Source organism: Oryctolagus cuniculus, chromosome X, assembly GCF_051225735.1.
Source record: "Oryctolagus cuniculus isolate XC-2025 breed Fujian yellow rabbit chromosome X, ASM5122573v1, whole genome shotgun sequence".
NCBI classification, from domain to species: Eukaryota; Metazoa; Chordata; class Mammalia; order Lagomorpha; family Leporidae; genus Oryctolagus; species Oryctolagus cuniculus.
The window spans coordinates 101872946-101889114 of record NC_142888.1 but is presented as its reverse complement, the minus strand read 5'-3'; the positions used below and the strand labels follow the sequence as shown (position 1 = coordinate 101889114).

The following is a 16169-nucleotide window of genomic DNA, read 5'->3' as shown; positions in this document are numbered from 1 at the left end:
ATACAGGGTGGCAGCGCTTCAGGCCAGGATGTTAACCCGCTGTGCCACAGTGCCGGCCTCCTGTGCTCATTTCAAGCTGCTGGCCATACTCATCAGAAGATTGTAAAATCCATTTGGTGAGTCAACCAGAACTTTTGCAAAATGGAATAAAATGGAATGGAATGGAATAGGAAAATTGAACAGAACAGAACAAAATAGAAAATATCAGAATGTGATGCTATCAGAAGAATACTGTCTGAAATTTTTGTTTCTGTCACGTGTACACGTATGTGTGCACATGTGCATCTCCTTATGTATATGCTGAGTCACAGTTTACAAATTGTGTTTCTGATGACTCAGGCATTAACATTTGAAAGCCAGTGGTAAGACAGAGCCAAGAACCAAAAACTTAAATGATTTTATCAAACCACGTGACTTATTTTCTAAGTCAACTGGCATAGTGGCACAGCAGATTAAACTACTGTTTCAGATACCACCATCCCATATCAGAGTATTATAAGTCCCAGTCATTCTGTTTCTGATCCAGTGCCCTGTTAATGCATCTAGGAAGATAGCTCAAGTGATTAGGCCCCTGCCACTCACATAGAGGACCAGTATGGGGTTGCTGGCTCCTGGTTTCAGCCTGGCTCAGAGCTGGCTGTTGTAGCCATTTGGGAAGTGAACCAACAGATAGACAATCTCCCTCCCTCTCCCTCTCCCTCTCCCTCTCCCTCTCCCTCTCCCTCTCCCTCTCCCTCTCCCTCTCCCTCTCCCTCTCCCTCTCCCCCACTGTCTCTGTCACTGTCTTATAAATAAATAAATAAATCTTTTATTTAAAAACATATTTTGATAGTAAAAGAAGATGCTGTTATGATAAATATATCCAGACAATAACATAACTGGGTGCTGTTTTGGCTGGCCAGGTTATATGCTACTTCTACTCCAAGGCTATCTCTAGCTTCGAATCCTGATATTTTGAATTCTGATCAAATAAGAAGTTATTTATCTCACACCTCTGAATTGTGGGTTTCTCCTTAATAGCTGTAATCTAGCATAGTAGCCAAAAACTTCTGCCTCTGGATCCCTGGGTTTGAGCTCTGGTTCTGCCATTTACTAGCCAAATGACCTTGGACTTCTCTGTGATCTCATCTATCAGACTGGAGTAAATACATCTTCATCATGGGTTTTTGTCAGTCTTAAAATTAATTAATACATGGAAAATATATTGAATTATTATGTAAGGCGATATTATTTTGTGGTAGTTTCTAAGGAAGCCATGGGTAATTAATTCTTCTGGGTATGATCTCTGTCACATGACCAAATAACCTGTCCTATATAAATCCACAGTATCCCTAGTGCTTAGCATCACCTGCCTGCCACGGAGAGCAGCTCAGTGAAGGTTTCTGAATCATTAAATAGCAATATCTTTCTTTGCATTACAGTATTGCATCCCTTTTGATCAATCACATTTTTTTTGACAGGCAGAGTGGACAGTGAGAGAGAGAGACAGAGAGAAAGGTCTTCCTTTTTGCCGTTGGTTCACCCTCCAATGGCCGCCGTGGTGGGCGCACTGCGCTGATCCGATGGCAGGAGCCAGGTACTTATCCTGGTCTCCCATGGGGTGCAGGGCCCAAGCACTTGGGCCATCCTCCACTGCACTCCCGGGCCACAGCAGAGAGCTGGCCTGGAAGAGGGAAAACCGGGAAAGAATCCGGAGCCCCGACCGGGACAAGAACCCGGTGTGCCGGCGCCGCAAGGCAGAGGATTACCCTAGTGAGCCGCGGCGCCGGCGAATCACATTTTTTAAAAAGGCAGATTGTCAGTGTCCAAGGTGAATCTATTTCCTAAACCCCTCCCCAAAGAAAAATACCTAAATTCTGCTGGAGGATCAAATATATATATATATATTTATATTTATATATTATATACATATATATTTTACTAGGTAGAGGCAGGGAAGGTGGTTGTTCTTGTTTTGGGATGCATCATAGAAAAACGATGTCTCCAACCTTCTTTAAATGTGCCAAAGGCACCAAGTCTAAAGCCTTGCACACATGCTGCTATCTGCCCAGAATATTCATCCCTATACAGATGATCTACAACTTCCAATGATTTAACTTTAGATTTTTCAACTTGGTGGTTGTGTGAAAGTAATACACATTCAGTCGAAACTGTACTTGGAATTTTGAATTTGGATCTTTTCTCAAGCTGGCAATATGTGATACGATACTCTCTCACAAGGCTGGGCAGCAGCAGTGAGCCACAGCCCCTAGTCAGCTATGCAATCATTGAGTGTAAGCAACCAGTACTCTACAGCGTACTGTGTTGCTATGATGTTCAGGAGATTAGGTATATTAAATGCATTTTCTGCTTACACTATTTTCAACTTACATGAGTTTATCAGAATGTAGCCCCATCATAATTCCAGGAGCATCTGTACAGTAGTCCTCCCTTATCCACAGTTTTACTTTCTGCTATCTCAGTTACCATGGTCAGCCATGATCTGAAAAGATTAAATGGAAAATTCCAGAAATAAACATTTTGTAAGTTTTAAATTACATGCTGCTTTTAGCAATATGATAAATCGTGTGCTATCCCACTCCATCCTTCCTGGTATGTGAATCATCACTTTGTCCAGTGTACCCAGGTTGTATATACTACCCTCCCATTAATCACTTAATAACCATCTCAGTCATCAGATGGGCTGTCATAGTATCACAGTGCTTATGTTCAATTCACTCTTATTTTACTTGATAGCCACAAAATGCAAGATTAGTGATGCAAAGTAGACAGTAGGGTGTAAAACTTGGAAGAACAGATCCACTATAGTACTGTATGGCAATGCTGTAGGGTATATAGGAAAAAAATAGTAGATATAGAATTCATTACTATCTGCAGTTTCAAGCATCCACTTGAGGTCTTGGAACTTATCACTTGCAGATAAATGGGGACTACTGGACTTCACCAAGTAAACCCTTTCTCCATAAAGACACTTTCCTTTGCCTCCCTAGTCCAACATAAATGCCCTTGTTAACTCTTTCATAATACCCTATGATTTTCCTTCATAATATTTATCACAATTTGTGTGTGTGTGTGTGTGTATGTTATTTGTTTTCATTTTTTATTTGTTCCTCCCATAGAATATAAGCTTCACTGGGAAGAATGTTATCATGTTCTTTCTTGTTCATCTAACCCATATCCCATGTCCCACATACTGCCTGTCAACAGAAGGTGCCCATTAAAATATTGCATGTTTGTTGAATGACTGAACAAACAAAAGGAATAAGGGTAGAAATGCAGAGTGACCTCTTACCCTTGCCTCTAAGAGTATAATGTGATGAAGAGCCTTTTCAGGGAGAAGAGAACATACCCAGGCTCATAAAGACACTTGCCAATGTGTCCGTGAGCCAGAATATAATTCTGCATTTGATGGCATATAGGTTATCCAGGTTGGCTTTTGTGCAGCTAGGCCTGAAAAAAGCAGCCAGAAAACAATCTTATAATGTTAGATTTCAGTATTGGCAGCGTTGGCACTAGGGTTGCCTAGCTCCTTTTTTATTTTTTCCTGTGTCTCTCCATACAACCTCCTCACCTTTAACACTATTTTAACCTTTTATTTTTTAAAATATTTATTTTATTTATTTAAAAGGCAGAATTGCACACACATACACACACGCACAGAGAGAGAGAATCATCCATCTGTGGGTTCACTCCCCAAATGGCTGCCTTAGCCAAGGCTGGACCAGACTGAAGCCAGAAGCCAGGAGCTTCCTCCGGGTCTCCCATGTGGGTCCAGGGGCCCAAACACCCAGGCCATCCACTTCTTCCCTCACAGGAAAAAATAACAAGGAGCTGGATTGGAAGTGGAGCAGCCAGGACTCGAACCCACGCCTGTATGAGATTTCAGTGTCACAAGTAGTGGCGTTTACCTACTATGCCACAACATTGGTCCCTAACCTTTATTTTTGTAAGCAGGCTACAGAACCTAAGTAAAGTATTGCCAAGTTAAATCAGTGATTCGGTGAAGGTATAATATATCATAACTGGATAGAATTTATTTTAGGACCACAGAGAAGGTTTAACATTAGGAAATATGTTGCTATAATTCAATCTCTTAATAGATTAAAGGAAAAAAACTATGTGAATACCTCCATAAGTACTGAAAAGGCACTTAATAGAAATTCATTACCTGATGCTGACATTCTTAGTAAAGCTAGGAATAATAGATAAAGCATTTAGACCATTGGGCAATATGTCAGATTGAAAAGTTTCTATGATCACCTTATCCTACAATAAATCACTGGAGAATAGGAGAAGGCAGAACTCTGAGAACAGGCAGTGTTTTCAATAGATAGCAGTTTATCTCCATAGTCTTGGTCAATTGTTGCCATGGCCTTAATTGGGTGCTTAGGTCATTTTGTTTTCTATTGTTGTTTTTGTTTTTGCATCTATTTAGTGTCTTAGAAGAATGGAAAATATTATTGTTCTATTTAATGATTTCTTTTGGAGAAGCAAGTTCTCATCTTGCTGTTAGTTACCTTTTAAATGTCATGAAATTATTTTTAAATGTTCCTTGAGTTCATAAAGGTAACATATAAATTTCTCATACTGACTATTCAACTACTTTTAATTATATATTGCCTTCATAATAAATGCAACTAGTATGAGTTCTGAAACCTTAGCTGGAAGCTGTTGAAAATCATCTGCTTAATCTTGTCATATTTTGCGCATCAACTTCATTGCATGCCATCTTTACCTTGGCTACTTAATGCCAATCTCCTCTCTCAACCCTTGTAGAAAAATGTTACAGTCACTAAACCTGATGTCAGGGACTCTGTGCCCCTCAGCCTTCTTTCAGTCCTCATGCCATATGGATGCTGCTGCTCTGATAAGTAGAATGGGCACTCAGAGTTATTTTTCCTATGTCAAATGGCTTTGAGGAAGCAAGCTGCAGGTTTTCACTCAATCTTCTTTATAAGCCAGTGCAATATTTGCAAGCTGACGAAAAGTAAAGTCAAAGGTTCAATTCGGTGTCCAAAGGACAGAACCCTCTGCAAAAGTAACAAGCTTGTCTTGACAGTCAATGACTCTTGGTTAAGGAGCAGTCCATTAATATCTCTGTGTGGAGATGAGGGAGAGAACACGGGAAGACAGAAATCTAGAGGGAATTAGGGGCATCTCAATGGGGGTGGTCACATGGTTCAGGGTGAACATTCTTCCACATTAATAACTCTCTCTCAACTACTTCATACTATATGCAGATCAGCCTGAGGCCACTAGGCAAGCCCCTGCAAAGTGTAGTCTAGGACCCCATGCCTACCTATCCCTGCTAATTGCCAATCTAATCTGCCTGATATAGCTCCTCTGAAGTATGGATAAATTATTTTTTTCATTCTTGTTAATGCTTTTCCTGCTAGTTCCCACTCCAAAGTGCTGGAGGCTAAGTCCATGCCCTACACTGTGCTGTGCTGATGATCACATATGATAGGCAACAGGCATATAGGAAGTAGTAAGTGGTAGTTCTTCACTCTACTTATTTAGTTTAAGCTCAGTTGTCACAGCATAGACAGAGTTGGTGTCAAGACTCAGTATTTTCAGGCCAGTCCCAGGATAGCCCTTTGTTCCCCATATTAAATTGTATGAAAAAAGTAGGCATTTAGTGCATTATAGTCTGCTCCCACGAAAAGAAGTCTGGGATTGGTCACGACTATTGGCTAGTTCCCATCCATTTGGAGGGCAGCTCAGTTCGGTGAGGTAAAACTTGTACTTCTCAGAGGCTGATTGCAAGTCTCAGGATTATATTAAAGTGGGCTGCAGTCAGAAGAAACCTTATTGTGAACAGGGAGCCACATGCAAAAATACCCCAACACACAGCTATTGTCATTAAAGACAGCTGGAATTTAGGGCAAGTCTTAAGTATAAATTATAACTTTATTAACTCATAGAGCCTTCTCAGGAGAAAATAAATCTAATAAAAATTAGAGGAAACTTATTAAGAGGCTACCTTGTTGCTATTTGCTGTGACTTGGAGGAAAAAGTAATATAATTGTGGGGTTTGCAGCCAGTGCACTTTTTTGTTGTGGACTGGAGAGCAATTCTGAGAGCAGATAGGAGGAGGTAAAAAGAGGATGTATGTCTCATTACCATTGTATTGAGAATCTTTAATTGATGCTTTATGTAAGCATTTCCTGCTGCAGAGTTTGGAGGTTTTTAACTGTTACAGAGAGGGAAAAAGCAGGCTCCAAACCGCCATCAGAGGTCACCAGGGCACAGTACTTGTTTGCAAAACTGCATAATCACCTTCCGGAGAGAAGGGATTCTAGGGGAGCTCACCAGGCATACAATGTACAGAAGGCAGATCCAGTAATTGCCAGGCGTACTGTGGGGAAGGAGATGATGGCTTTAAGGGAACTTGTAATTATTGTTGCTGTAATTATTTATTAATCAAGACTTTTAAATGTTGGCAAGAGAAGCAGGAACTGTGTTATTCTGCATACCAACCTGGCCCCTAGTGTACTAACCACCTGATTTTTCCAACATGAGATACAGTGTTCTATTTGGCTTTTATGTTTGATCCTCAACTTGAACTTATCAAATGCAATCTAGAATGTCAGTGCTAAAGGAGGATTCAAAGAATTATCTAGGACAGGGACTTTGATCTGAGGTTTTTATTTGGACTTCACGAGGTCGGTGAACCCCTTAGAATTGTACATAAAAGTTTGTGCGCACATGTATTTTTCTAGGAATAATATCCTCTAACTTTCATCTGATTCATAATAAAGCTTTCCCTGACTCGGAAGTTTCTAAGAACCAGCAATTCCAGTCACCTTCTTCCCATTTTGCTGCTGATGAAGGACTCCTAAGGATGATGATGATGATGATGATGATGATGATGATGATAACTTGCCCAAACCCATACAGCTAGTTAATGGTAGATCCAAGATTTGATATCATTTATGACTCTGGGTCTAAAACCAGTGCTTTCACTGCACTAGAGTTGTTTTAGCAAATAAAGGGGCTGTGATAAGCTATCAGGGAGATTATAGATGCCATTGATTGATGCCATGAATGCAACCTGTACTGGATTACCTTTGAGATCCCTTTCACCTCTGACATTCTATTTCTACCCACTTTAATAGACAATGGTATTGGTACAGATGATCTCCAAATAATTTTAATTTAAAAATTGTTTCCATTTTGTGATTAGGCTCCCCTATTCCCATTCATCTCCTTTGACAATAAGCCTTTTTTGAGACTAATATTAAAATGACTGCATGCCATGAGTCTTCACCAGCTGACAGCTGGTAGAAGGACACCCCCCATCAGGACCAACTGCATATGTTGCAGGGAACAGTGAAATGAAAATGAAACTATAGAGCCTCTTATTTTAAAAATATTAATAGTTTCAAGACAGTGACAGCAAAGCATTAACCCAAGTAGGGAACCCTACTAAGTATGGGCCACCTCCATGAAGATGACCTTGATCCCTATTATAAGTTTTTGGCAGTTGAGGACAAAGATAAGCCAGACTACAACTTCAAATTGGCCATATCTGACCACAAAGGTAGAGAATTGTGTATTGATAATCATAAAGTCATAAAGACTTTCAGTCTTATCTGTGCACTCGTGTGTGTGTGTGTGTGTGTGTGTGTTTTCCTCTCTCTCTCATATACACACACATAAGTTTGGATAAAATTATTATTGTTTCCCTTTACCTAATGCCCCAAACCAAAACTAGTTTGCTTTAATTTTTCATTTTTGAACCTATTTTGCTGGCATTTAAGTATCTGTTTTCATTAACAGTTTTCCTGTGCAAATGACAAAGGACAGAGCTCTCCAGGGGCTGTTAAAGAGTCAGGTAAAGGCAGGTACTTGAAAGCAATGACAGATTACAGACCAACTGGGGGCTACTTTAAGCTGCCAGAAAGGGGGAAAGCAGCTTCAGGATATGCAGTGTAATGAACCAGTGCAATCAGACTTCAAACATTATAAGGATAGAAAATATTTTGAAATCAAGAATCAGATATTTGGGGTTCCAACAGGTAAGCAGGTTTGCCAACTGAGAAAATGGCCAAGACTTGGTATACTTAAGATATGCATATTTCAGTAGAGCAGAGACCCCCAAGCTACCACATTCTGCACTTTCCGTTTCTGCAGCATACCAGGGTTCCAAGTTTAATGCACAACATCTGTGCTTCATAGGAGTTGAAGCCAAATGTTAGGTGATGTCCCATTGGTTAGCTATATGCAGAAACCAAACCTAATGTGCACAAAGTAGAATTTACCCTTGCAGCGCTCTAAGCAAAATCAGTCTTTTCAGTAAACTAAAGGCCAGTTAGCACAGGCTAAAATATTAACTGAGCAAATCGATTTTGATTCCTTTCATGTGTAGTCATGTGTTGGATAAAGTGACCCAGTACTCCAAAGCCAGCTTCCTGAGTGTATTTTGTAGGTAAGAGATGAGCCTTCCCTGCATTTCTCCTGCAAAGGTAGAGAGAGAAATTATATTGTCATAGCTGGATCCAGCAGGGAGTTTCTCTCTTCAGTTTTACAGCGCACTCAACAACAAAAAGCCCAAAATAAAGATTAATGTCCATAAACATATGAGGTTTCAAAATGTTTGTGGGAAACAGAATTAAGAGAGAAATGTTCAAAATATAAACTTGTATTTCTCAACAAAAGCTCTATCAAGTTCACAACACTTTTGTAAGCAATGATACCAGCCATTAAGTTCATCCTAAGGAACCGAGACTCCTGGGAATTTAGCCATTCCAATGCAGTCTTATTTGCATTATGAACTGAAGGAAAGTGGGTGCTCTTGGGCTGGCACTGTGGCATAGTGGGTTAAGCTGCCACCAGCAGTGCCAGCATCCCACATGAGCCCTGGTTTGAGACCCAGCTGCTCCACTTCCGATCTAGCCCTCTGTTATGGCCTGAGAAAGCAGTAAAGGATGGCCCAAATCTTGGGCCCCTGCACCATTGGGAGACCTAGATGAAGTTCCTGGTTCCTGGCTTCAGAGAGGCCTAACTATTGCCATTGTGGCCATTTGGGGAGTGAACCAGCAGATGGAAGACTTCTCTCTGTCTCTCTCTATACCTCTGCCTCTCTGTAACTCTGCCTTTTAAGTAAATTAATAAGTCTTTTTTTTTTTTAAACAAAAAAGTCGAACTCTGTAATTAACACACAATTATTCTTAGGTGTTTAAATTTTAACTGAAAAGGGATCCCTGTTAGGAATTTGGAAAACATTATGCTGAGTGAAATAAGCCAATCCCAAAGGGACAAATACCACTTGTTCTCCTTGATAGGTGACAACTAACTGAGCACCAAAAAGGAAACCTGTTAAAGTGAAATGAACACTATGAGAAACGGTGACTTGATTAGCCCTCACCCTGAAGGCTGTTGATGAGCAGCTTAATATGTTATCCCTCTTAGTATTTTTTTTGTTTGTTCTACTTAATACTTTTGGTTGAATACTATAATCAATACACAATTCTTCTTAAGTGCTGAAACTTAACTGATAAGTGATCGCTGTTAAATATAAGAGTGGGAATAAGAGAGGGAAGAGATGTGCAATTCGGGACATGCTCAAGCTGACTTACCTCAAACGGTAGAGTCACAAACATACCAGGGATACCAATTCAATCCCATCAAGGTGGCATGTACCAATGCCATCTCACTAGTCCCAGTGATCAATTTCTGTTCACAATTGATCATAATGATAGGACTAAGAACCAAAGGGATCACAGAAACAAGAATAGTGTCTGCAAATACTAGCTGATAGAATCAAAAAGGGAGAGAATGATCCAACATGGGAAGTGAGATACACAGCAGACCCATAGAATGGCAGATGTTCTAAACAGCACTCTGGCCTCAGAATCAGCCCTTAAGGCATGCGGATCTGGCTGAAAAGCCCATGAGAGTATTTCAGGCATGGAAAGCCAAGACACTCTGGCAAAAAAAAAAAAAAAACCTAAATGAAAGATCTCTGCGAGTGAGATCCCAGTGGAAAGAATGGGTCATCAAAGAAGGAGGTACCTTTCTCTGAAGGGAGGAGAGAACTTCCACTTTGACCATGGCCTTGTCTAAAAATTATCAGAGTCAGTGAACTCAGGGGAATTCCATAGCCTTGGCAGCTCATGACAAGAGCCTAAGGTGATTACTGATGCCATAAACAAGAGTGTCAATTTGTTAAGTCAACAACAGGAGTCACTGTGCACTTACTCCTCATGTAGGATCTTTGTCCTTAGTTTGCTGTACATTGAGATTTAACGCTATAACTAGTACTCAAACAGTATTATTCAGTTTATGTTTCTGTGTGGGAGCAAACTGTTGAAATCTTTACTTAATGTATGCTAAACTGATCTTCTGTATATAAAGAGAAACGAAAATGAATCTTGATGTGAATGGAAGGGGAGAGGGAGTGGGAAAGGGGAGGGTTGCGGGTGGGAGGGACGTTATGGGGGGAAAGCCATTGTAATCCATATTCTGTACTTTGGAAATTTATATTCATTAAATAAAAGTTTTTTTTTTTTAAAAAAAGGGTGTGCTTTTTAAGGAAATTTTAAGATTAGAGGGGCTGGTGCTATGGCACAGCAGGTTAATGCCCTGGCCTGAAGCGCCGGCATCCCATATGGATGCAGGTTTGAGTCTCAGCTGCTCCACTTCCAATCCAGCTCTCTGCTATGGCCTGGGAAAGCAGTAAAAGATGGCCCAAGTGCTTGGTCTCCTACACCCATGTGGGAGACCTGGGGGAGGCTCCTGGCTTCAGATCAGCACAGCTCCAGCTGTTGCGGCCATCTGGGGAGTGGGCCAGTGGATGGAAGACCTCTCTCTGTCTCTACCTCTCTCTGTAACTCTGTCTTTCAAATAAATAAAATAAATCTTTAAAAAAAATAAAGATTAGAAAACAAAAAGACGTCAGAAGGCACCAAATGAGGACTTAGGTGGATGCCTAATGATTCGCCATGAAAACTCTTACAAAACTGCCCTTGTTTGATGAGAAGAATGAGCCTAGGTACTGTCATAGTGAAGAAAAACCCTCTGGTGAAGATTTTACAGGCATTTTTATGCTAGAGCTTTAGCTAATTTTTCAAGATGCTCTCCTAAGAGCAGATGTTATCATTCTCTGGCCCTCTAGAAACTCCACAAACAAAATGCCTTGAGCATCCCAAAAAGCACTGCTGCATTGACCTTTGCTCTTGACTGATCCGTATTGTTTTGACTGGACCACTTCCACCTCTTGATTGTGTTTTGTCTTCAGGATCCTACTAATAAAGCCATGTCTCATCTCCGGTTATAATGCTTCAAAGACATGTTTCAGGATCTTGATCTGAAGCATTATTTAAAATTTCCATTGAAAGCTCTGCTCTTTTCTGCACCTGATCTGGGTGTAACAGTTTGGGTCCAGATCACTGAGTTGAAAGTTTGGCTCACTTTCATTATTTAGTCAGAATATTGTCTGCTGGACCAGTTGAGCTACCTATGCTGTTGGCTGTTGTTTCTGGTTTTAATCATCAGTCCTCTTCAATTAAGATACGAACAAGATGAATTATTTCCTATAAAACTGATGTGGATAATCTGCTGCTGTGGGCTTTATCTTCAGCCTTGTCTAGCCCTTCTTGTGGTATCCATTTGTAAACTGATTATTTCTCTGGGACATTGTTCCCATAAACTTGCCATAAAGCATCCATGATTTTCACCATTCTTCCACCTAAACTTCAACCGTAAATTTGATGGGTGTTTTTTGTCTTGCTTCAGTTGTGTCAGGATTCATGTTGCTCTGATAGAGGCTCTTTCCAAAATTATGTCTTATCCTTCTTAGTTCCTCCAACCGGATCCTGTTCAGACATGCTATAATAAGTTAGGATGAGTTTATTTTGGTACCAAAAATGTGAAATACATGCAGTTTTCTCCTGATATAAAAACTCCTAATGTAGTTCCCACCTAATTGAAGCACTCATTAATGAACTGCTTCATATATTTATACAATAAGCACTTAACTGATAACTTATGGGTAACCAATGCTAAGCTAGGTATAATTTTGTACTGTGCTCAGTGAAAGACATTTGCCATCTAATTTCAACCCAAATCAGAATTCAGTAGCAAATGTGATATCCACAAAATTATCAACCACTGTAAACATGAATCAAATATTTACGGTTTTCTAATGTGCTGTTAACTTTTGTTTGCAGTGTCTGTGGGATATGAATATGAGACATGCCCGGATTTTATTCTCTGGGAGCAAAGGACAGTCGTTTTGCAAGGTTTTGAGATGGATGCTTCTAACCTGGGAGGCTGGTCATTGAATAAGCATCACATTTTGAATCCTCAAAGTGGTAAGCTGCTTTCAAAAATCTGTATGAATAGTGTTTCCCTAATGCTGTCAAATACATATTCATTGCAGAAAATTTGGAAAAGTACAAGAGAAAAATCACCTTCAAGAACACTATTTAGAGATGAACCCATCAGTATGTTTCCTTTGAAGCACAATAATTTGATTTTTGAATTAATGTGAGTGTGGTAAGAATCAGACTACTCCTCTTTATTTTCTCCCTATTTTGGACCACTTTTCTTGCTGTCCCTTCTTCCTAGTTTGTGATTTAAGTCGAAAATAAATCAGGAGAAACAAGCACAGATGGACCCTGAGTCCATGCTTCACCTAGACAAACTGATTTTCCTACACTGATGATAGTTTTTTCATACAAATTCTTCCAGTTCCTTTTGCATCCTACTGGGAAACCAGTCGTTGGTGTTTCCATCCCACATTCCTCTGAACATGTACTGTGGAATCACACTCCTTTCCATCTAAAAAGGCATTTTCTGAACAAGCTAAAGTAAGACATGTACTTTGGATTATTTTTCCAGAACTGGAGATGGGAGTGTATCGGGACAGCTACACTTTTCCGTCCATCCAATCGTGTACCCATCCTTCCTTTGTGAACAGCTAGCTTAGGCTGGATTATCTTATAACCTGTGATCTGAGTAAAGCTAAGAGATTCATTTTCTGATCATTCCAATGATCTTACTTAATTTCATACCACAGTCAAATTAGCCCTGCCAACCAGTCACACAGGCTGAAAAATGTTCATTGGCAAAGCTAACCAAATTTGCTTCAACCACACAATGAGATTCCCTACCAAAGTAACAGAGTGGGACCCTGAAGGTAGATGAGTCCATTATTGTCTAACTCCACTATCCCTCCTTCCCCCTCCTTCAAAGAAAATCCCGAATTCCATTTCAAATTGTTTAGTTTTTAAGAGTAAAGATTCAGGCCCAGATATAAAATGTCAACTTTTTTTTTCTGTTGTCAAAAGGAGAGCCACAGTTTTAAAAGTACAAAAACGAAAGGGCAGATGCCACTTATTAAATTATTAGGTTTTTTGTTTTGATTTGAAAGAGTTTGACATTTTGAGCAGCGGTTTCTTTTCCACTCACTTTTATTGGCTCATATGGATTGTCTCTTTCAAATGCCTGTCATTGACATTAAACACAAAGTGGGAAATGACCTCAATCGAGCCAACCCCCAGCTGTGCGCTCCCAGTCCTGTATCCTCTTACCATTTACTTCACACAGACTTCAGAACAGAGGGGAGCCATTCAGAAAGTTGGCTTTGGGGGCTACCCAATTTCCAAATGTATTTTCTCTACCCGTAATTCACCAGTAATTAGTTTTGAGGTATTAAGAACCAAGTTGTTTCTGAGAATTTTTAATAGCTTTTTGAAGTAAAATTTATACAGCATGAAATTCACCCAGTTGAAGGGTACATTTCAATGACTTTTAGTAAATTTGTACTTGTACAACCATCACCACAACCCAGTTTTAGGATATTTTTATCACCCCCAAAAGATCTTTGCTCACCTGCAGCCCCATTAAATCTACTTTCTGTCTCTACCTTTCTGAAAGTTTTATTCTGATTTTTTTTTAAAAAAAGGGCCCTACTGTCAGAATAGTTGTTTTAAAGGAAACATTTGTTCATTTTAGCATCTCAGTTGTAGTTGCATTGTGTTTCTAACCAAGAATTGGTCACACTTGCCAGGAAAGAGATCTAAAACCAGACTGACCTTGGACACGAACACCTCTCCTGGGACATTTTCGGAGTCTAAATTCCACCCACAAAGGCAGTTTCAGAAGCAGGAATGATAAGTGTGATGGCGCAGCTTTGGGAACACCAATTTCGAAAGCAATGCTCTTTCCCCCTCAGGTCAGATGGTCTTTTCTGACTGATTAAGGCAAGAGCGACTTCTTGCCAAATTCCCCCACTCCTCTTCTCTCTGGAAACAGCCGAACTCTTAAGGCACCCAGCTTTTTTGATCTGAGACAGACAGCAGATTAGAAACAAGAATCTATCTCCCCTCAATTTCCTCTCACTGGTTAAAAAGGCACCTATAATTAGATTGGATGTCAGCTGCCATTCTATGCTTAAGTTTTTCTTTGGCTCCACAATCATTATGCAGTGAGTAGTTTGCAGTAGGCAGTGTTTTCAGACCATTTGTCATTTCACTTGCAGCGTTTATCTGACAATTAACCATTGCTGGTGGAGGACTGTTAATACCTGATATGTATAGATGCTTCCTACTTTCACTGAGATAAAAACACGGGAACTTGTGTTTTTCAACATCATTGCTTCAAAATATATCTTCTTAATGATTATAGAGTGCATATTACTACTTTTTAAGAAAGCTTCCCTCTTTAACATCATGAGTATACATATGAATCATGCATTACAGAGGTCTCTGTTTAATATATCTTTATCAAACAAGTTTACTGTTGTTTCCTGTCAGCAGAATGTTAAAAATTAGAAAGAACTATCCAAGGTACTAATTGGGTGTTGTCGTATGTCTGAAATGGATAAAGAATTTCCTTTAACTTAGCCTCCAGGATAGGCCAGTAGTTTGTCGACAAATAATTTTACTGGGAGGAGAAGTAAATTTCCATTGATCACATTGGCATATCTCCCAGTTTGTTTTTATATCCTCTCAGTCAAGGAGTAAGAGAAATATGTATTGTGTCCCTTGTTGTACATAAGTCTGAAAAATGGTTTCTTCTTTGAAATCAGCATAAAGCACTACCCACTGGCTTCCAAGGGGAATTTTTATTTCAGACTTATTTATAAGCTTCAAAAGAAGTTCTGATCAGGTAGCAGGAGGGTATGAGTAGTGTGTTTCAAAGTGTGCTTACCTTATTGCAGAACAGACTTGGCTTTTTGGCAGAGAAAAGGAAAACTTAGGAGAGAAAATGTGTAGTAGGTCCTGTTCTGTGGGGTTTCATTGTGATTGTAAACAAAACACCCAATCTTTAGCAGGGAGTAGGCCTTCATATAAATAATACGTGTCATCCTAGGATCATTTGATTCTATTTCCCAAATGAGCATGTGTGGCAGAATAAACTAGAATGGAGGCAACAGTAATTGATCAAGATTTCCAGGAACATAAACAAAATATTTTCAGAGCAACCTTTTGCAGAAGAATTGGTGTTAAATCATTGTTGCTAGATGGTATGGCTTGGTTCCATGTAATAGAAGGTTAAACAGATTCTTGAAACAACAAAAACACCCTTCAAAATGATCTATTTTTCCAGGGCAATACAAAAGGGGTTTGCCCATTTTTGTTTTGATTGCTTCAGCTTTAAACAGGAATGGTAATTTCAGTACACGGGCACTTTAGTACCTTGCATGAAAGCAAGACATCAATTGTTGAGATGTAATCAGAAAGTACATTGCCTTATGTTTTATTTCCTTTAATCATTCTTCTTCTTTGATGGAGTGCGGGGCTTTCTAATCGAAAAGGGGAGTTTTAGAATTGCAGGCTTAGAAGAATGGCTGAGAATAGCCATCTTTAGTTTTTAAATTGCCAGGAGCCTGGTAATAACATGTCATTTTGAGGGTAATTGTTAACTATACCATTATACTGATATAAAAAAATGGAGATCTACCTGTGAAAATAGATGTTAATAGCAAATCTGGTATTTCCAAGCCAATAATTGGAAGGATTTTTGAATGATATATCCTATGGTGCATTGCGGAAATACTGACATGCTAAACAGTGGTTTCCTCATTTATTAAAGAACATATCATAGTCTCATTGGTAGGAAGGACATTCAGTTGACAATCATCAGGAGAATTCTTTTCAATAATGTTGTGCAACTGTCATTCCAGTGTACATTCACTTCCTCCCAATTCACTTAAAGTG

At 39.6% G+C, this 16169-nt stretch overlaps 1 protein-coding gene across 6 annotated transcripts in view; it reads left to right on the top strand.

Annotated features, from left to right (window-relative positions):
• Positions 1-16169, top strand: part of TENM1 (teneurin transmembrane protein 1) — an 870866-nt gene that overhangs the window by 729714 nt on the left and 124983 nt on the right. For all 6 annotated transcript variants that reach the window (XM_051827790.3, XM_051827788.3, XM_051827787.3 and 3 more), the window contains one exon: positions 12174-12317. In XM_051827790.3, the coding sequence (XP_051683750.1) occupies positions 12174-12317 (144 nt within the window). The remainder of the gene's footprint in view (positions 1-12173; positions 12318-16169) is intronic.